Consider the following 20,860-nt stretch of genomic DNA (forward strand, 5'->3'; position numbering starts at 1 on the left):
TGTAATTAAAATTATTTTTGTATAAAACGATCCAAAATTACGTTTATCGTATTCTTTATCATTTTCTGATTCCAAAAACATATAAATATGTTATATTCGGATTAAAAACAACCTCTGAAAATTAAAAATATAAAAATTATGATTAAAATTAAATTTCCGAAATCGATTTAAAAACAATTTCATCTTATTCCTTGTCCGTTCCTGATTATAAAAACATATAGATATGATATTTTTGGATTAAAAACACGTTCAGAGAGTTAAAAAGAATATAGATATAGAAAAGCGTGCTATCCTCCTCAGCGCAACCGCTACCGCGCTTTTCTGGATTGTTAATTTCATTGTCTTTGCCACGAGCGGTGGACAGACGATGCTACGAGTGTACGGTCTTGCGGAAAAAATGCAATGCGTTCAGTTTCATTCTGTGAGTTCGACTGAGCTTGACTAAATGTTGTATTTTCGCCTTACGCGACTTGTTTCTTTTTTAAAATTAAATCATTTAATTCATTTCGATATTGATTTTGGGGATGAGAGAGCACAAATGGCAGGGATAATAATTATATGGAGAAGGAGAAGGGGGTAGGGCTTGTAAGAATCGATATTAAATAATTAAAACAAGACCAAACTCATCCCGGTTTTTTCCCCAAAGTTCGAAACCTAGTCCACGTTCATGTCGAGGTGGCCACATGGATTTGAACTGAAAACAAATTGATCAGCAGCCTAAAGGTAGTACGTCAAGCATGCAACAACGTCGTCTCACCGTCTCCCCAACAAAACTTGGATCCCAGATGTCACAGCGGGGGAACTGTGGATCGAAGGAGATTAAACAAAATACACGAATTTCTCAGCTCTCGGGTTGGTTCCCCTCAGGATCGAAGAGTGAAATCATAGTCACACAATTCATGAAGCGGTAACAGCCGATGGAGGGAGTAAGATTGAAACCTTTGCCCATACACTTATGTGGCTGAACACAAGACAACGTAGACAACCCAACGAAAGTCTGCTTCACGTTCAAATTCATAGCGCCAAAGCTGCGTGTGTATGTGATGCGATGGTTTTGGTGGAACTTGGGTAAATGTCTGCAACTGATGCGTGTGGTGTACTGTGCCTCATTCTGCAATATTAACGAGCCTGTCTAATTGCTCTGTGCGGATAAAGCCGGGAAACTTGTTTCAAGCAGACGTACAGACGTGATCGAACGTTTGTGGACGTGTTTGCAAAGTGTGGTTTGCTTCACGTCTGCGGTGCGCACTCTGGTCAGTGTAGTTGTGTGTGGATCGTTTTATGGTGAGTCCTTTAACATACTCTGTGATTTTGTTAGGTTGTTTGTTTTCATTTTACATTGTCATGAAAGGCTCCATCCTAGGTTCGGCTCACCATCCGGCTGACATGGAACAAGACCACCCCTCCAATTAGGTCACATACCTAAAACGACCAGCATCCCGACTCAGTGCTTGCTGTGGTAACATTGATTTTTAATGAATGAATTTCTTACAAAATCATTCATTCATTAAAAGAGTCTGACTGTGAACAGAGAGCCCCCAGGCTGTTAATGTTTGGTCTGTGGCCAAGTGGAGGGGTGGGTTCTTTCCCCACGTAGAAGCCAGGGCAGATCTGAGATATTGAGTCCAACTGTTTACACGGGAAGGACTGTGCCTTTAATTACAACAATATATACAAGGAGCCCAGTAAAGGCTGTTCTTAACCAGACGAACCATTGGTTCGCCGAACTAAGGTTCGCGAACCATGGTTTGTGTCTTAACTGGGTGAACTTGTTCGGCAAACTCAAGGACTAGTTCGTCCAGTTAAGACACGAAACCTGGATCGCCGACAAACGAGGGGAGCTCACTCCGAGTCGACAATAAAAGCAAGTAAGTTATTCCCCTTCCAAAAATGGCTGCCTCCAAGACGAAATCACCGATTGAGTGGTAACTCCGTGCTGGTTGTCGATTTGGGTCTCTCCTTCCCACTTGATCATGGTGCACGAAGCCTGGTAATCTTGAACTTTAGTGTGTTAAATTCATAGCTCAGAATCGAGTGGCATACTTTACTTATTTTAGATCCAAGTACCTGTAATCAAGCCCAAGAACATTTATCATGAAATTAATTGACGGATTAAGCTCCAAACCTAAGCATAATTAATTAATTTGGTTGTTTGATCGGCGAAAATGGCGTAGGTTGTCAACCAAGGGACTTCAATTACACGACAAAGTTGCCTCCCCTGTCCGCTGACACGGATAATTCCTTCTTTGACGCATGTAATTTGTAAACAAAATGCATTCGTACCAGAGTACGCTATGATTCGTACAGTTCATCGGAGTTCATTCCGTGACTTTAAAGGGATCTAAAAGACTTGTTATGATTACAAGTGCAGGTTCTCCAAATTTGGAGGCTTGAATGCCTCTGAATTATGAGCTATGAATTTAACACATTAAAGTTCAAGATTACCCGAAGCCTTCTATGTCATTTACCCTCCTGGGTTAAGGGTTATAAATTTGATTCGAGAAAATAACATGACTGGTATGGACTGATCATTGTGTCTACCGTGGAGCCATCGGGGTTCTATGGGAAATGCTACACAAAAAAACTTGCCCGTGAAAAGGGAAAGACGGTGACCAAAAATAAATGATGATAGCGATATTTCTAATTGTGGATCAGCAGAGTCGAGAAGCATACATGATGTTTACCAAAGTGTGTGTGCGTGTCTGTCTGTCCACGTGTGTGTGCGTGTCTGTCTGTCCACGTGTGTGTTTGAGCTCTTTTCGGTACAGAATATGAGTTTGGAGATTGAGTGAAGAGGGAGACCTAAAAAAAAAAACTACTCGGGATTTTGGTTCTTTTTATCACAATTCAGTCTGTTTTAATTTTCAAGTTATATCAGAAATTTTCTATTTGCACTGATACACTGGAATCCCTTGTGGATGTATTGCTTTAAGGGTCTACAAATAGTACCGTACTTTTCGGACTATAAGGCGATACTTTTTTTTTATTTTTTTACTTAAAATCGTGGGGTCGCCTTATACACGACGTCGCCTTATTCTCGGATAAAATAGGTTTCACGAGCACTGTGAACTTGAAATCAATGAGCAACTAACAACCATTTAAGTGAACACAATTCAAGCAATGTTGATCGCCGAAAAAATTACCTGAACACTAGTTGCGTTGAAACACGACAGTCGACAGTCGGTCTCTTGACACTTCAACTGGGTACCGCTTCAACTTGCACTTCGACTTTGTCACTGTCAAGATGCCGAAAACGAAGAGAGCTTCATACGATGCTGCCTTCAAGATTAAAGCCATCGATCTTGCGATACGACTGGACTTTCTGTTTGAAACAGTGTTTCCTGCCGATTTTGAGCGGTCGCCATGTTTGATCATTGATGTTTTTTTTGTTTTTTTCTATGTACGATGTTTTTCTTCATTTTTTTCTTTCATGCCATCGCCTTATGCACGACACCATCGCCTTATCCATGGCATCGCCTTATTCTAGGCTTTTTTCATTTTTTTTTTAAAAAGTAGGGGGTGCACCCTATACACGGCAGCGCCTTATAGTCCGAAAAGTACGGTACTACTGAACCAAAATCATCCTGTTTCTTTACGTTTTGAGCAATTGGTCTTGGTTTTTGTTTTTTAAAAATTTGATTCCTCTTCATTCTTCTAAAAAAAAAAAAGCTTTCATTGCGATAAACAAAACATTACTGGATAGACGTTTTCTTGGAGAATGTCTGTATTAGCAAGCATTTAAAATAGGAGGACGATATGGAACGTACGATAAAAGGATGTGCTTTAGCTTTCTGTCTCATCATTTATAAATGTTGCCCTTCAATCACACACACACACACACACTTTTGATCCAGCTCCAACTATATTTCATAAGGCTTTATTCAGGGTTAATTGTCTCTTGTTCTTAAACATCCGATTTCTAACGTCTGTGCTGAGAATATGAACATGAACCGATATGAACATCAATGTCAGCCGCCTTTTTATTATGAAATAATGTTCATTTGTGTTCCAAACACTTCCGAAGAATACTTGTTGGTGTGTCTTCAGTCGCCCTGACATCATCACAACTCGACCCTGTCCTGCAAAAATACAAATATATACAGGGTGACACCCAAACATTCAACCCAAACAAATGCTTATTTCTTTTACATCTGTTGACCGAATTAGTTATCTTTCTTTTTATCTTTTTTTCTTTTTGTCCCTGTCCTGTCCTGTCTTGTCTTGTCATGCCTTGTCTTGTCTTGCCATCCCTCTATTGGCCTACTGGCAACCTTTTCCTAACTTGTCTTGTCTTGCCATGTCTTGTCTTGTCTTGTATTGTATACATTTAGCATACATTTGGGTAAAGGTTTGCGAACAGGTAAGGGGTGTAAGAGAGAGAGACAGAGACAGAGAGACAGAGATGGTGGTGGTCTATGTTACATTACACAGGTCAACACAGTTGCAAGTTCATAGGTTAAAGGCTGCCCTTTTCGTAGCGTTCATTAATTAATTCCTATTGTTTACATGTGCCAATAATGTTATAAAACTGTACCTAAGGGGATATAATAACGATTGGCTGTAGCTTTCGAAAACAGAAAAAATTATTTCAGTATTGCAAAGTGGTGTTGATAGTGTCGAATGTAAACAGAACAGTCTCAAAGTGAAAGTGGATGTTTTCCGGAAATTGCGAAGTTAACAAGAATACAGAAAAGCGCGCTTTCCTGCTTAGCACAATCCGCTACCGCGCTAATCTGGCGTGTCAATATCACTACGTTTTGCACGTGGAAGGTGAGCGATTTCCTTCACGCGGGGATTGACGAAGCTGTACTGTCTGTGTTGACGGTCTAAAAATAGCCCAAGCCCGGCCTGGAGAACTGTTTCTAAAGATAGCAATAAACTTTATTAAGAATTGATTATTTCTTGTAATTGTTAAGGACTTCAAACCTAAAACTTTGCAGGAAGCTTAATTTATACATCCCCGCAATGACGGGAAAAGCCCTGGAAGTAAGTAAACTAATTAAATAGGACTTTGTCAGCCTTTAAATGAGGGGTTATTGTGTATAGTGAGGAAATAATTTTCTGATGTATTTTTAATTCATTATTGGTGTTTTATGCAAAACGTACGGTCAATATTGAAAGTTTAAAAAAAGTACTGCCCTCACATTAATACGAAGGCGGGATCACAGCTGGATAAGACAAGGTACGGCAATTTCGACCCGGAGGTCTCTTTCAGGGCGCACAGAGGATGAGACAACACAGGAGAAAGAAAAAAAACCCACAGATAATAGCACACGGAAGGAACGATTACAGCAGTTATAATTAAATTACTTTGTGGGTCAGGTTTTTTTAGGAGTACAGGGGAAACCCCTTTTAAGACCTTAAAAAATGTGAGAAAATCAAGTCTTAAAATGGAAGGGGTCTAAAAATGGGGGTAATTTACAGAGGTTATGAACAGAACATCTTCTTCTTCTTCAGCGTTCCAGAAATTCTGGTGACGTGTGAGCTTGTTTGCCCATTTGGGTTCCCCACACTATACTCTGAGAGCATAGTCAGCTTCACTCCGCTTTCGTTGAGTAGGCATGCTGGGTATTTTCGTGTTTCCATAACCCACCGAACTCCGACATGGTTTACAGGGTCTTTTCCGTGCGCACTTGGTCTTGTGCTTGCGTGTACACACGAAGGGGATTAAGTCACTAAGCAGGTCTGCACATAAGTTGACCTGGGAGATCGGAAAAATCTCCACTCTTAACCCACCAGGCGGCAGCGACCGGGATTCGAACTCACGACCTCCCGATTAGGAGGCCGACGTCTTACCACTGCGCGCCACTTCACCCGTCACAGAACATCTAAAGAAGCAAGATCTTAAAAAGGAGGAAGTCTGAAATGAATGGGTCTGAAAGGGGGGTTCCACTGTGGAAAAGTACCTGTCAGTTTACCTGTATGTATTAGGACTGGGTGGCCGAGTGGTAACGCACTTGCGCTCGGAAGCGAGAGGTTGCGAGTTCGACCCTGGGTCAGGGCGTTAGCAATTTTCTCCCCCCTTTCCTAACCTAGGTGGTGGGTTCAAGTGCTAGTCTTTCGGATGAGACGAAAAACCGAGGTCCCTTCCGTGTACACTACATTGGGGTGTGCACGTTAAAGATCCCACGATTGACAAAAGGGTCTTTCCTGGCAAAATTGTATAGGCATAGATAAAAATGTCCACCAAAATACCCGTGTGACTTGGAATAATAGGCCGTGAAAGTAGGATATGCGCCGAAATGGCTGCGATCTGCTGGCCGATGTGAATGCGTGATGTATTGTGTAAAAAAATTCCATCTCACACGGCATAAATAAATCCCTGCGCCTTGAATATGTGCGCGATATAAATTGCATAAAAATTAAAAAAATTAAAAAAAATAAAAATCCCTGCGCTTAGAACTGTACCCACGGAATACGCGCGATATAAGCCTCATATTGATTGATTGAATAAGACCACCCCTGACATGCGGCACATACCAAATATCTACAAGTGCTTTGTGTGAACAGTAAAAAAAAATTGTTTTCCTTTTTGCGAATTCATTTCATTAAACACAACAACAACAAAATTCATCAAATTCCAGCTGAGCAGAACGGCTTTCACAATTATGACTGGGCCTTTAAAGGCATGTTCCTCACCATATTACCCAGCATATCAGACACCACATGTTTGACTAGGTTTTTACATGGGAACAACAAGACTATACAGGATGGTAAAAAAACCTCCCTATTTTCTTTTTAATCACATTTTTGACTGCGAAAAAAAAAAGAGATCAAAAAGGAAATAGGGCGCTTTTTTTTAGACACCCCTTTTTACGTCCAGCTTCTTTTGGTGGAGATTCAAGTTACAGACACATGTGAAATTCATTAAGCAAAAAGGTTCCCACTATGCACTGCCACAGAACACAACCAGGTTATTAATGTGCGGTACAGTGTATAATTATGTTTAAGTAAAAGGATGCCCTTCTTTTGTTTAATTGGAGCATCTATGATGTCTGACATTTTGGTTCTAACGGTAAGGAACGTATGTTTAGGCTCTAATAAGGACAGTTTGTCTTGTCAAAAGCCTCATGCATATTCCTTCCTCCCCATGCAAGACTTTCTTTTATTTGAATATCTGCCTTTATAGTACAACAAGAAGGGCAAAGCCCATACGACTCACATGCTTGACCTTGACCTTTACATAGCAATGACATCATACACTAAGAACTGCTTTACACATTTTTCCTACCAAAATACCAAGGTCAAGGTCATCCAAGGTCATGCAACACAAAGCTGTTAATTCAAGACATAGGAAGTACAATGGTGCTTATTGGCTCTTTCTACCATGAGATATGGTCACTTTTAGTGGTTCACTACCTTATTTTGGTCACATTTCATAAGGGTCAAAGTGACCTTGACCTTGATCATATGTGACCAAATGTGTCTCATGATGAAAGCATAACATGTGCCCCACATAATTTTTAAGTTTGAAACAGTTATCTTCCATAGTTCAGGGTCAAGGTCACTTCAAAATATGTATACAATCCAACTTTGAAGAGCTCCTGTGACCTTGACCTTGAAGCAAGGTAAACCAAACTGGTATCAAAAGATGGGGCTTACTTTGCCCTATATATCATATATAGGTGAGGTATTGAATCTCAAAAACTTCAGAGAAAATGTGAAAAATGTGAAAAATAGCTGTTTTTTAGGCAACATTTATGGCCCCTGCGACCTTGACCTTGAAGCAAGGTCAAGATGCTATGTATGTTTTTTGGGGCCTTGTCATCATACACCATCTTGCCAAATTTGGTACTGATAGACTGAATAGTGTCCAAGAAATATCCAACGTTAAAGTTTTCCGGACGGACGGACGGACGGACGACTCGGGTGAGTACATAGACTCACTTTTGCTTCGCATGTGAGTCAAAAATCAAATAAAAAGGTCGCACTCTGCGCATAGCGACAAAAATCGCAATTTTACCAAGAAAACCTCACACTCTTTATGTGGAGAAAGACCCTGACTGTTGCAGTATGTTATGCATTTGAAAACATCTGAAATTGTGTACTTGAATTCTACAGTTTGATCAGTTCTGTGTGTTTAAAAAGTTACCTTGATCATTCTGACATGCTCTTGCTCAAATCACATCCCAGACAATATTGTAGACTCCATTGATAGACGCTGTGGTGCATGGGAGAACTGCATTCTGAGGAAACGAAAAAAATATACACTGAGGAAGAACAGTCACAACAACATTTGCAGCAGCAACAGGCTATATAATTTTATTCAAAGAACACTTAAATAAGGTAAAATGAAAATCAGTGTTGTGTCAGTAAATTTGATTTGGGGGAGATGGAAGGATTGGGGTGGGGGTTTAGAGGCGGGGATAGAAGGATAGCTGGGAACCGGGGAAGGTGGGGTGGCTAACACAGTTTGATCATGTAATGACTGGTACAATGTTTAATATATATATATCTAAAAAGGCAGCAACTCTGTAATGCATTATGTGAACCAACTTCTCCATAAACTAAATAAAGATCAGTAAAAGTTACCTCTTTCATTCTGGAATCTTTTTGGTCCCATCACAGCTCAGACGCAGACTCAATGGACAGATACTGTAATGATGAAAAAAACACCAGCATTTTAAGGGAGAACAAGAATTATGCAGAGAGAAAAAACAGTAAGGAGTAAGAACAACAGCAGCAGCAGCAGCAGACTCAATACTCTTACTCTACATAACATTCTCACTGAATGTCTGATTCAGTAACTAAATCCCAGTGAAGTGCAAGTGATCAAAATTACTGATGTAAAAACAGAGAGAGAGAGAGAGAGAGAGAGAGAGAGAGAGAGAGAGAGAGAGAGACAGACAGACAGACAGACAGAGAGAGACAGAGACAGAGAGAGAGACAGACAGACACAGACAGACAGACAGACAGGCAGAGACAATGCGAATGTGTGTGTGTGTGTGTGTGTGTGTGTGTGTGTGTGTGTGTGTGTGTGTGTGTGTGTGTGTGTGTGTGTGTGTGTGTACATGGGAAATGCAGTGCCATTGAAAACAAACACTTGCTTCATTTAAATATCAACAGTTATACAACATAAGAGGCACTAGAAAAGTTGTACATGAAAATAAATGTTGCTCTTGCTGATGGAAAAAGAGCAGGGGGAGAGGGTCGATGTTGCTTGCACTTGCAGATAATTATGCACTAACATCCAGCTGTTTTTCTGGGTGTACTGTAACCCTGTAATGTTTAAGCAGAAATGTTTGTGGATCACGTTATGCTTCTGCTTTTAGATCAGTTTGAGTATTTGCAATATTACCTGGATCATTGCGGCATCCTCTTGATCACATCACATTTGAGACTTTGACCTATATAGACTCCATGGGCAGACGCTGAAGTTATTACAAGGGCATTCTGAAAAATGACAATACAAATGCAGAGATGTAGAACTTTACATTACACTTACAGAAGCAACAACCAGAGAGCTGATTTATACAGGTAGAGAGAGAGAGAGAAAGAGAAGAAGAAGTAAAAGAAAAAAGAGAGCATAGAAAGAGAGAGGGGGTGGGGGATGGGGCAAAGGGAGTGTGTAATGTGACGTGAGGAAGGGGAAGAGCAATGGAAAATGAAACTCTCAGTACTTTTAATTTATATTAACAGTTATGGAACTATTTGAGCACTCCCCATAACCACAAACAAGGTACAGACGGCAACATATGTTGCACGGAAGGGTGGGGGTAGTTGGACTGGAGAGTGTTGTTATGGGTTTAGGGTGGAGCTGGGGCGGAGTGTGTATGTAACTTGATAATAATAAGCATGATCAGTTAGTGCTAACAACTATCTTGATCTTCACAGACATAAATTGCACAATGATTTCACCACCATGTACCTTTATTTTTGCCCTTGAGTTAGGTGGAAGACAATGTTGAGTGGTGAACGCAAGTTGTATTGATCACTGGGTCATCCTGCGGTCCGGGCCATTGATCTGCACATTGCACCAGCACAAACAAACACAATGTTATGATCTCAATCAGCCTGCATGGTCAATCATGAATCTAAGAACACAAACACTGTCCAGATCTAATTGAAAACGAGATCATCATTACTTGGGAAATTCAATGAAAATCTAGCAGTCAACGAAGCAGATAGATCTGTCCTTGCGATTGTTGTTGCAAGCAGATAAATGTGTGAACTTCCTTATCTCAACGTTATCATTCAACATATTGATATTTTGCCTGATGGATGTGCCGATGAGATAAACAAACAATCAAAATCAAAGTCATAAACTTTTGAAGAAAAAAATTAAACAAATTGAGCAGAAAGAATCTAGCTTACTGCTGTGCTGATTTCGACAAAATCAATGCGTTTACATGCCGAAGTCATTCCTGCTTTTATTCATATCATACTAGATGATCCTAATGCACAACAATACGAAAACGAGCTCAGCGAAATGAGTAACACTGCCTCACCTGCACTAACACAATGCTGCAGAAGCGAAGGTCGTCTACGACTGGAAATTTCGAAGTCGAACAGCGGCGTTTTTTCACTCTCAGCGGTTGTCTTGCTCGGAAAAGTGAAAAGCTTAACTTGAAATCGAACGGAAGTCACCATTCTACCTTTTCGTTCAAGCGTTGTTTTTATAAAATCTCAGAAAATGTAATTTTGACTTGGGTGAATTCGTCCGCCATTGAGATTCAGTTTTTCAATAATTTGTCTTCCTCCTTGGCAGAAGAGTCAAAGGTTCGGCCCGATCTTCAAGGTTCCCAAGACATGACTTGCAAACCCCGAACCTAGTTCGCCGAACCTCCCAAACCTAGTTCCACGCCGTGGATCGTGTAACTCTGCATTTGCGCCACCGCAACTTTTTATCGCTTCACGCCGACGAAGAGGCAAGCTGCAAGGTAGGTCTCTCACAGAAAATGAAAATTTGTAGGACTTTCAGGCATCATCTAGATTCTTCATTAGTACATTTTAAAGAAGTATATACTCAAGGTCTAAGGCACGTGCTTTTTTAGTCGAAATGTCAGGTTTCGGCAGTTCAGAAGTCCGATTTCTGCTGGAATTGTAGTAAAAATTGCACGATTTGTCTCTTCCTTCGTAACTTCAACGAAACAGCACTAGTTGATGCATTCCCGTGATGATATCCTGTGAGCTAAACATGTCCTTTGTATTCTTGATGAATGATGTTGCACAATTTTGTCTTTGGGTGACGCACGCGGCAAAAGAAAACACAAACAATTAGACTTCATGTTATACGCCACCGATGCTTGGTGTAATTCGCCACCGCAATTTCACGTCTTGGATGTTATTCGCCACCGCAACTTGTCTAATGAATTGCATAATATGTTGAAGAGTTCAGTGATTCTGTCACTTCCAATTGAAAATATTGATTTGGAGTTGTTCAGTTCAGTGTATAGTTCAGCTTTTGTAGAACACGTTTCTGAGACGCACCTGGCGGCGTTTCACTCCCACATTCTTCGTCATTCTTCTTTCCCGAAAAACGTCACGTCTGTCAGAGGCGTTCTTTTCTCTTCCAGCGTCAAACTGATGAGTTTTTGTGTTGTCGCTGGTAATAGGAATGACTGAATTTTAGAATTATTTCACACACATAAACACCAACGAAGCTTAAGAATTTTAGAATTATGTGGTATTTGGCCCCACAATTTGGTTCCAATCCTGTGTGACATAAACATTGATTAAGATTGTGGAGTGTACTGCAACAAGCATATGCCTTTAAAAAAATAAAATGGAGGAGACAAAGAAATCAGACATCAGAAATGAAAATGATCATGGTCAGGGGATGTAGAAACATGTCCACTACAAACAAAATTGAAATGTTTTGGCAGTGGGTTGTAAAAACAGAATAAATAAATTAAATAAATAAATTGAGAAAAAAAATGCATACAGGGGTTAGTTTCATTGATATAAAATCAGTTGTGTTTGTGTGCGTGGGAGGGGGGCTGATCTGAGCAGCTTGCCAGTAACTAATAATAATAATAATAATTAAATTTAATACGCGCGATTTCTCATTACGAGCTCAAAGTGCGGCGCTTTGTTTCAACACGTACGCTCACATGGTGACAATCGTACAACACACACTCACCATGTGGTACGAAGGATTAAAGCTGCAATTAGGAAATCAGAATTTGGAAAGATAATTTTTTTTAAATTTTTGCAGATGGGCACAATTAATTTACATTTTTGAAATGGTGGAGGAAAACAAACTGGTAGGACCCGGAAGAAAACCACTGACGACAAGCTTTTAATGCATAGCGTAAACCCAAATTCACTTTATGAACTGTCCCGGCAAGGGATTGAACCCGAGGCCAAGGAAATCAAGCGGATCAAGGAAATCAAGCGGATCATAGGGGCAGTACGCTATCCATCCTGCCATTCGTCACCTTACACTAAGTAATGTTCAAACCATGCGGAACGCTTTTGTACATTCTTGTATGTGTAGTCAATCTTCCGAATGTAAATGAATGCATAAGAAAACATGAGGACAAACTTTTCATCAGCGTGCCTTCCTAGAAGTGAAATCTCATTGGTGAAAACGTTGGTCTTCATGTTCTGATGTGTCTTTATTTTGCTGCGTAATCTGTTCAGATCATCACTAGCAGTCATCGATGCATTTCCCACTTGTAAATATAGTATTTTTTTTTTCACTCTTACGGTAAGCACTGTTATATTTCCTATTGATGTCATCATACCCTAAACCTCTTGAATCTCACAGTCCCAGGGATTTTTTTGGGGGGGTCATATATATATATATATATAAAAGCACATTCCAGTACATGTGGGTTATACACTCAAGTACAGATAAGCATACTTTTCATACAGAAGAAGAAGAAGAAGAAGAAGAAGAAGAAGAAGAAGAAGAAGAAGAAATACTACAGTTTGATTTGTCAACTCATGGTGCCTTTAAATCCTTTGCATAGGCAAGATCACGCCACGCCCCTGAGTTTAAAACTTGCAGCACTAAAGTTAAAATGCTCCTATCAATTGCTGTCAGTTTTGTGACAAAAATAAAGGTTTAAATGCCTCCACGATGTTGTTGCGTTTGAAAATAACAATTTGCGTAGTGCGGTGGCGAATAACAAAAAATGCGGTGACGAGTTACATCTAACATTGAATTGATGCGGTGGCGAATTACAGAGAGTTGTTGACACTCTGTTTTTATCTGCTTCTTGCAAAGTATATATGGAACTATATACAGAGAAACTACACGTGGAGATTCATAAAACATTAAAGTTATCTGTGAACATGTCCAAGAATAACCAGTAATCTCCGTTTTGTTGCATTTGACGCAGAAACTGAAAATATGCCCAAAACATGGGGAAACGAGAAGAAAAACAGATCGTCACGATCACCAGGGCCATCAAAGCATCAACAAATATATACAGAAATATAGCTAAGGATATAAGTATGTGAAATGCAACACTTGAGAACATGCTGAGTGCCTAGCATTCTAACAATTTAATTTATCATTCGAGAGACCTACCTCGCAGCTTGCCTCTTCGTCGGCGTGAAGCGATAAAAAGTTGCGGTGGCGCAAATGCAGAGTTACACGATCCACGGCGTGAGTTCGAAAACTCAGGTTCGTCTGGTTAAGAACCAAGACAAGCATATGAACCTCTGCTGCTATAAGAGGTACCACTAGAGTTTTCCCTCGTCTGTTGTAGGTCTGGTATGGCACCTGTCAAATGTGACGAGCAACCATAGCAGCAAGCCGTATTGTTTACAATAGCGCAGAGCGACTGGCTGTCCCAGCGGCTTTACTAAGGGAAAGAAGGGAGAGATCCTAAACGTTGCGGCCTTAGCCGATGTAGGTGACCTACATATGTACAGTTTTAACCTACTTAGTAGTCAACAAATCTTTTGCGCGTTAACTGGGCAACAAAACCAAAACTGACAACCAACTGTTGAGCCTGTATGGTTTGCAGAACAATAAAACTCCAGGACCCGAAACTGAAAGATTTTGAGTTGTGTTTTTATATTTAGCGCCAGTTTGTATCAGTGGACACTGACCTAGAGCTTATATTTAGTTGTAAGCACCGGTTGCGTATTTTGTTGTACAATCACACGTATTTAAAGCAAAATAAACATATGCAGATTCCTGGGGTTTTTTTTTAAACCTGCTATACAAACTGCTGCAGTATTTGGTTACTCGCAAGGCAAATAAGTTATGTATACGCAACTAGCTCGAGTTGACTCAGTTGATTCACTGTTTTCCGGTTGAACCGAAAGTCCCAACAACACGTGACGCCGACACAACCGCCGAGCTGAGCTGTTATTTTTGTGGCATTCAACATATCTGCCAGAGTAATGCCCACCACAATCACCCCCCTCCCCCCCCCCCCCCCCCCCCTCCGCTGTCCGCCTCCTTGTGAGAATGAAATAGACGATAAATAAAGCCAGGCCGCGCGGCGCTAATATCAGTATCATAAGCTTTTTCATCATAGTTCAGTTGTACACCTTTTTAATGCCTTTTCTCACTGAATACTTGTCGTCCAAAAAGGTTAGAAATGTCTTTTCGGCCCGGCAATATTTTGATCGTAGTTCAATAATTAAAACAGTATTAAAGTGACTGAAAAGGGAAAAAGCGGTATCCATCACACGTCAGTCCTAGTTTCGCTTTCATTTTCCAGCTCAACAGTTTTCTTCCTTTTTTTTTTAATTCGATGTACTAGAGAGTAAAAAAAGTGCAAGAAGAAACTAACAATGTTATTTAAAAGTATTAATTACTGCTCTAAATAAAACTTAAAAAGCTCACATCCCTTCGAGATTTAAGTTGCTAGGGGAAACGCAAAATGGCGGCGTCCCGTTTCGACATCGAGATGCGAAGCCGCGTACAAAACGGAGGAAAAAGTTAAAACTGCAGCTATCCTGGCCCTTCCCGACTTAAAAATAGTTTGTACAAACGACCTGGTTGCTCCAGCAAAGCAAAACGCTGCGGTGTTTTCATGAGCAAGCGGGCTAGCGATGAGAGCGAGCGTAAACAGCCTGTCAATCATCCCGCTGCGGGCGGTGGAGTCCTAGTTCAGTTTGGAGATCATATGGTTCGCCGAACCAGTCTTGAGGTTCGCCGAACCCCACGAACCTAGTTCGCGAACCAAAGGTTCGTCTGGTTAAGAACAGCCTTAAGAAAACACAGTTCCGTGTGTGTCAGCATGGTCGTGTGATTTTGTTAAAAAAAAAAATCAAATATAAAAACCACACACACACACACACAAAACAACAAAAGCCTTGATGACAGTGTCAGCTTACAACTGACTGAAGGTGATCGCATCCAAAGCAAGAGTCGATAGGAGGCAAACATGGCATGCATGTCCGTCAAATGTTACTGTTTTTGTATACAAAGTTGAAACGAAAATGACGAAATGTAATTTAAACGACGGACAAAATGCCGCCGATCTTCTGTCGTTGCCGCTGTTTGTGGTCTCCAAAGTTTGATATTGATAGCGCTGTTCAGTGTAAAGTATGGAAGCAACTGATTGGAACACGGCAGCTTGATTGAGTAAAAATAAAAACAGCTTTAAAATTAACAAAGAAAACGCCGTTTTGCTTTCCTCTTTTGCTTTCAGTAGCCGCCGGCACAACAGCAGTAAACTATAACCTTTTTAGAAATATAGCGTTACGTGCATGTGTACACACCACCGCTGTATTACACCACCAGTCCAAACCCACACAAACTCGAACGAGCAGAACTTTCGATCTGTTGCCAGCTGCACACGATGCAATCACCGAGGGCTTCAGTCCGTCAGCTGTTCGCTGTCACATGCACAGTGTTGTTGGCGTTACACGTGAACCCCGTATCCAGCCACGGAGGCCGGCAAATGACCTACATCGTCAGCAAACAGGAGATGGCCTGCTTCTCCAATGTCTGGAAGGACAGCGAGAAGATCTTCTTTGAGTACCAGGTATGTTGGATAACGTTTTTAGTCGAAAGAGAGAGAGAGTGAGAGACACACACACACACACACACACACACACGCGTACACGCACGCACGCGCGCGCACACACGCGCACACACACACACACACACACACACGCGCGCGCGCGCGCGTACATGACGCACGCACTCACGCACGCACGCGCGCGCACATACGCGCACACACACACACACACACACACACACACACAGAATAAAAAGACACAACCCCTCTCTTTCTTTTGTTCTTCCTTTAGTTATTCAGCTTTTCCTTTCTCTCTTTGTCTGCTCGTTTTTGTGTGTTTCTTACTGTCAGTCTACATGTCTTTGGTAGGCTTCTGAACTGGTGGGTTTCATGGCATGTGAGCCTGAAAACGAGACTGATTGCCAAAAAAAAGGCTGCTTGTTTTTTGATTGTTTTATGTTTCTGACTATTTCCTTTTTGTCAGTTGATCCGGGGAGGAGCAGATGGATGGTTGAATGGATTATTTTACTCAAACAGTAGGATATACGCAGACCATGTTCCAGTTCATAGCTCTCCCTTTGCCCCTCCCTCCCATATATCTCTCTCTCTCTCTCTCTCTCTCTCTCTCTCTCTCTGCAAGTTAGTTTGAGAAGTGAATACTTTTGCAGCACATCAATAGACCCATGGATGATCGGACAGAAGTGTGTTATTTGATGCCTCACTGATGTGAGTTTGGCTGACTTTAGTGTATTTGTTGGCGTGACTCCATGAAACTCTCCATGCAACTACTTCGAAATCTTATATTGATAGCAACATGTTCCATTCCCGTTGAGATTGTAAGGGGAAGCCAAAAAGACACTTCATAAGTGTACATTTGATGCCTCGTTTTAGCTAACTTCAGCCGGTGCCGTGTCTGTCGGCGTGAATCCACGAATCTGTCCCACTATACCTCGGAATCTTATAAGGACTTACAAAACAACACAACCAAATTCAATGTTTCAGATTCCCCGACCAATCCTATTTTTTCCTTCCGATCCTAGAACTTTTTTAAATTAACAAAATTAATCAAAAATGACAACATTCGTTTTGGCAGAATGTACATTGAAAGTTACTCTTCTCTGCCGGCATCCAGGGCCATCATAGCAACCTGCATGGTTGCTTATCATCGAAAACAAACTTTTTGGGGGCCTAATTCTAGCAAATTGATTTGTTCCTATCCCATTGAGGTGGTAAGAGGAGGCCAGAAAGACCTGAACGTCCAGATCATCACGCCCAATGGCATGGTGCTGTATGACAAGGAGCGTGCCACCAGTGACGAGGTCACCTTCACGCCTCAGAACGGAGAGTTCAAGTTCTGCTTCAGCAACGAGTTCTCCAAGATGACCGATAAGGTGAGGAAGGAAAGAAAGAAAGGAAGGGGTAAAAAAGGAAGGAAGGAAGAGAAGGAAGGAATAGAACGAAAGGGAAACAAGAAATTAAGAAAGAAAGAAAGAACTGAGTGACTGGCCGTAAACTTCATTTTACACAGATAAAGATTTAAGGCTGGGCCTTTTTTTACAACTTTCTGTCCTTGGGACGCCAAGCACAAAAAACTACCAATTAACACTGAAACAGAAAGAAAGAAAGAAAGAAAAAAAGAAAGGACCTTTTCTGAAGACAGAGAAAAGAGGATGAAGTACTTTACAGATGCACTGTTAGCAGGCTCTCACCAGGGATGAGTGCGACAATTTGTATACGAGGAAAGCTTGTTTCCCGAGCGAAGGGCTCAGATTTTATTTGACATAATTCTTGTATACATACGGGAGTTGTGCGTGCGCAAGTGTGTGTGTGTGTGTGTGTGTGTGCGTGTGTGTGTGTGCGCGTGTGTGTGTGTGTGTGTGTGTGTGTGTGTGTGTGTGTGTGTGTGTATGCGTGTGTGTGCGTGTTTGTGCGTATATGTGTTTGTGTGCATGGGTGCGTGTGTGCGTTCGTGCGTGTGTATGTATGTATGTGTGTGTGTGTGTGTGCGTGCCAGTGCGTGCGTGTGTATGTGTGTGTGTGTGTGTGTGTGTGTGTGTGTGTGTGTGCCTGTCGGTTTGTCTGCCTGCCGGTCGGTCTGTCGGTGAGCATCTGCATATTTATGAACTTTCTCTGCAAATACACACATCCATGTCTGTGCTCTTCTCCGTACATGCCTGTATCTCTATCAGTGTATGCATTCCCGCGAGTGTGCCTCTCAAGTGTGTCTGCCTGTCAACAAGATTTTTGTTAATCCTGTTTCACCAGGTGGTGACGTTCAGCCTACGCCCAGCATTCACCAGCAGCCTGTCGGAGGAGATTGGTGACACGGTGCCACGGGTCAAAAAGTCAAGCGAGACCTCATGTGATGTCATCCACGAGGCTACCAGCGCTGCACTAGATTTTCAGGTCAGAATGATCTCTCTCCCTCTCTCCCTCCCCCCAACCCCACCACACCCCTCTTTTTCGCTGTTATTAATTTAAATGATGTTTGGTGGTGTTTTTTCTTTTTTTTTACTTCTTCTTAAATTCACACTGTTGCTTTAAAAAAAAATTGTTTATGGAGAATGATTAACTTAGTCTCACTCTCAAAAACATCAAAATCGCCAAGAATTGAGTTACGCCAAAATTCCACGATGACATCGATATTGAAGATGTAATTTTGCTTATCATTTGCACTATCAAACAACTTGAATTAAAGTCATGGATCAAAAACTGAAAGTTACTGGCACCGCCAGGCTGAATGACTGGCAGCACCTTTTGTCAAAGCGTTTTCATTAAGGAAAATTATTACATACTGTTACAAATAGTCAGCCTATTCCATGGAGGCGTAGCAACCTTGAAGAGTGGGGGGATAGGGAGTCCTGAGTTCCGGAAATCCCCACCCCTCACCCAGCCAATGTCCCTTTTTTTTTCCTTTTTTTTTTTTGTATCAAGGAAAGAACTTAAATACCCCTTTCAAATGCTCCTCCGACATGGACAGCCCCTGTACCCCTGCCTCGATTTGCAAGCCTCTCCCGCTCTCATTCACTAGGTCCAGCCCTGATCTATCTTGTCATTAGTGCTCAACTTCACTAAGTTAAGTTTTCATTTCATGAAAACCATAAACAGATTTAAATTCACCTACGATTCCAGGGCAACCCAACGCAAAAAAAGCGGCCATTGCATCACCCTAGCTTTTTTTTCTCTCTCTCTCTCTCCTTTTTCAGAGGAAATATCGCATCAGGGAGTCGATAGGGCGCCACCTGGCGGAGCAGCTGAACAGGATGGTGACGTGGTGGTCGATGGGCCAATCGCTGGTGGTGATGCTGTGCAGCGTAGGGCAGGTGCTGGTGCTGAGAACCTTCTTCATGGAGAAGCGATCCTCCACCAAACTCCCTGAGGGAGAGCCCCATGAGAAACAAGTCATTACGTATACATAGCTCTCTGAGGTTCCGTTTTATGTGGCTTTACTGATGTGTGGATGACATGGAAGGGATAGAAAGTCTGTATACATAGCTCTCTGAGTTTCCGTTTTTATTTGGCTTTACTGATGTGTGGATGGCATTGAAGGGATAGAAAGTCTGTATACATAGCTCTCTGATGTTCCGTTTTATTTGGCTTTACTGATGTGTGGATGACATGAAAGGGAGAGAAAATCTGTATACATAGCTTTCTCACGTTCCATTTTATTTGGTTCAAACAAAATTGTATTCAATTTGAACAATGATAGTCGAGCATGCCGTAGTGACCACCTTTTCTTATCGACCACCTGCCCATCACGACCACCTGTCGAGGGATGTTTCCTGTTAAGTTCCGCTTTCCATAACAACCACCAGTTAAAGGACCAAATTTAGTTGACCCCTTGGGTGGTCCTTATTATAAACAGATTCGACTGTACAACAGTAAGAGGGAAAAACCAATAGGTAAACAAACTCAAGCGAGCGCTTAATATGTTACGTTGGCTTGTGTTTGTGCCCTTATCGTTTTTCCTTTTATTGTTGTATTATATTCAAATTGAAAAAAAAGTGTTATGTTCGTTTTATTTAGCTTTATTGATGCGCGAGTGGCATGGAAGGGAGAGAAGATCAGTTGTACAGCACTCCCTTTATTTCAGGGACCCCTGACAAAATCATAGTACCCATGTGAGAGAGAGAGTCTTATTACAATAGAGAACATTTTAAAGACCTCTTGAAAGGGAGGAGGTCTTCAGTATGTTTGTAATTTTTCTTTGAGCAGAAAGAGGATTGGGAGTGGGTTGGGGTGGATGGGCTGGGAGACGGCAGTGCAAAGAAAGGCGAAAGGGGCACTAAAAGACTAGCAGCAGTACTCAGTAATAGCAGGAGGAGGGAGGTTAGTAGCAGCAGGAATTCAATATACCTTCCTAGCAAGCTTGCATTGTTTTTAATTTATTTTTTATTTTTTATATATATATGCTCTTGCTTTGAATCACAGTGTTTCAATTGCCTAAAGATACAATTTCAATTGCCTAAAGATACTTGAAAAAGGGAAACAATGCACATCTCAACACTCCAGATACACTGGGGTTTTATTACTGTTGTTTCCATATTTTCCCCAAGTTTCGATCTCGTGTTATGAGTTGCAAAGCATGATTATCATAAGGTGCACATGTGTGCAACATCTGCAGTGAATGTTTGCTACATGTTATGTCAAAAGAAGGTATACTGCATAATTACAACTCACAATCACCTGGTATAAAACATAATCAATACAAAAGGGGTGAACACACTTGGATCACTAATTAAGACTTTTGTACCTGAATATAAACAGTGCATAGTACTTACTTATAGATGTTTGTTGTTTTATCAATAGATTAGCTTATTAATTTATTTGTTCATGTATTTGTGTTTTGTTTGCTTGTATGGGCTACGGTTGAATTAACATGATTTCAGGGTGGCATCACAAGCATGTGTGTGGCTGTTCATTCACAGAATGCTATTTTGACTGTGAATTGTGCTTGTACCAATATTAAAACAGGATTTTCACAA

General features: G+C 41.2%; 1 protein-coding gene and 1 long non-coding RNA gene across 2 annotated transcripts; one reads left to right on the forward strand and one right to left on the reverse strand.

Moving 5' to 3' along the window:
- The first annotated feature begins 894 nt into the window (after positions 1-894).
- LOC138952464 (transmembrane emp24 domain-containing protein 7-like) lies at positions 895-20,860 on the forward strand. Its single transcript, XM_070324134.1, has 5 exons — positions 895-1,284; positions 15,705-15,899; positions 17,102-17,266; positions 18,141-18,281; positions 19,082-20,860. The coding sequence occupies exons 1-5, from the start codon at positions 1,282-1,284 to the stop codon at positions 19,292-19,294; spliced, it is 717 nt and encodes a 238-aa protein (XP_070180235.1). The 5' UTR covers positions 895-1,281; the 3' UTR covers positions 19,295-20,860.
- LOC138952158 (uncharacterized) lies at positions 3,878-10,736 on the reverse strand. Its single transcript, XR_011451315.1, has 6 exons — positions 10,449-10,736; positions 9,869-9,964; positions 9,299-9,393; positions 8,533-8,595; positions 8,093-8,186; positions 3,878-4,079 (listed from the first exon to the last, which is right to left on the reverse strand). It is a non-coding gene; the product is annotated as an uncharacterized lncRNA (long non-coding RNA).

Source organism: Littorina saxatilis, linkage group LG17 (assembly GCF_037325665.1).
Source record: "Littorina saxatilis isolate snail1 linkage group LG17, US_GU_Lsax_2.0, whole genome shotgun sequence".
NCBI classification, from domain to species: Eukaryota; Metazoa; Mollusca; class Gastropoda; order Littorinimorpha; family Littorinidae; genus Littorina; species Littorina saxatilis.